This window comes from Verticillium dahliae, genomic scaffold (assembly GCF_000150675.1).
Source record: "Verticillium dahliae VdLs.17 supercont1.10 genomic scaffold, whole genome shotgun sequence".
Taxonomy (NCBI): Eukaryota; Fungi; Ascomycota; class Sordariomycetes; order Glomerellales; family Plectosphaerellaceae; genus Verticillium; species Verticillium dahliae.
In genome coordinates, this window is record NW_009276922.1 from 600,506 (window position 1) to 602,052 (window position 1,547).

The 1,547-nt window shown below is 58.6% G+C and overlaps 1 protein-coding gene across 1 annotated transcript in view; it reads left to right on the plus strand.

Moving 5' to 3' along the window:
* Positions 1-693: 693 nt before the first annotated feature.
* Positions 694-1,547, plus strand: part of VDAG_05481 (2-oxoisovalerate dehydrogenase subunit alpha) — a gene marked incomplete at both ends in the record, with an annotated part of 1,419 nt that continues 565 nt past the window's right edge. Inside the window, one exon of the mRNA XM_009652376.1 lies at positions 694-1,284. Coding sequence (XP_009650671.1) covers positions 694-1,284 — 591 coding nt within the window. The remainder of the gene's footprint in view (positions 1,285-1,547) is intronic.

Below are 1,547 nucleotides of genomic sequence, written 5' to 3' on the forward strand. Positions count from 1 at the left end.
AGACAATTTAAGGTTTCTCGTGCATGGCTTCAATATGCATTTTCCCTTCTCTTTCAATGCGTGGTTTCTTAGCGTTACCAAAAACTATGAGCACAGCCTTCAATTCACATTTCGCCTACTGTAAGCACAAACTTAACTGATGGGAACAGAGCATCAATGATATGCACGCCTCGGACCATTCCACAGGCACAAGTTATATACGTATACGCCCAGTAACCTTGGTCAATGCCAGCCAGAGATGCCTAAAATAGACCGAGAAAGAGACTTCTAAGATAGCCATCCAAATGGCCCTTGTATTTCACGCCCCTGACGACTACCCATACTGCGGCTACGTGTGCTTGTAGTGAGCCAGCCCAAAATCCGGGGTCTCCAATCCCCAGCGGCAATGCACGGGCCATGAGCCCCCCCTATCTCCGCTGGCTGCTTCGCTCCCCTGGCTCCCTCCCCTGGCTCCCTCACAAGACCCCTCAAGGCCGACTGAGACCGTCGCTTTCTGTCGGCTCAACATGACGTCGGCTTCCAAAGGCATTCAGTCGGCATTGGCCCTCTCGTCTCGTCGCTTCGTTTCGCCTCGATTCAACTGCTACCGTCTTGATCCATTGTGCTTTACTCTTGTGTTTTTGAAGAGAAAGGATAATCACACGAGGTTCTGTCTGTCATCACCAAAAAGAGTTTCACAGAACGGGCAGCATCATGAAGTCAAGAGTCCTCCGACCAGCAGCGCACCTCCGCTCGGCCCGTCTCGCGAGCCCCTCCACCTCGACCCCCCGCCTCACCCTCTCCGCCCGCGCCGCCAGCTCCCTCTCGCAGAAGCCCAACGCGAACCACGTCTCGTTTCCTGGCGCCGTCAAGAGCGCCTTCACGCACACGCTCAAGTACGAGACGCCCTCCGACTACCCGGCCCTGTCGACCTACCGCGTCGTCGACCAGGATGGCATCGTCGTCGACGAGAGCTTCAAGCCGGATCTAAGCGATGACGAGGTCATCAAGCTGTACAAGGACATGGTCTACATCTCGATCATGGATCTCATCATGTTCGACGCCCAACGGCAGGGCCGGCTGAGCTTCTACATGGTGTCGGCAGGCGAGGAGGCGCTGAGCGTCGGTTCCGCCAGCGTGCTGGCGCCCGAGGACGTCGTCTTTTGCCAGTACAGAGAGCAGGGTGTCTTCAAGCAGAGGGGGTTCACGACGTCAGACTTTATGAGCCAGCTGTTCGCCAACGCCAAAGACCCCGGCCGCGGCCGGAACATGCCTGTGCACTACGGCAGCAAGGAACTGAACATTGTATGTATACAACCACGTTGATGCCAATTGGCCCCCGAACAGCCCAAGCCACTGACACGGGCATGCAGCACTCCATCTCCTCGCCGTTGGCGACGCAGCTCCCGCAGGCCTCGGGGGCGGCGTACGCGCTCAAGATGCAGCGCCTGCACGACCCCAGCATCCCGCCGCGCGTCGTGGCGGCGTACTTTGGCGAGGGCGCCGCCAGCGAGGGCGACTTCCACGCGGCGCTCAACATGGCGGCGACGCGGTCGTGCCCGGCGCTC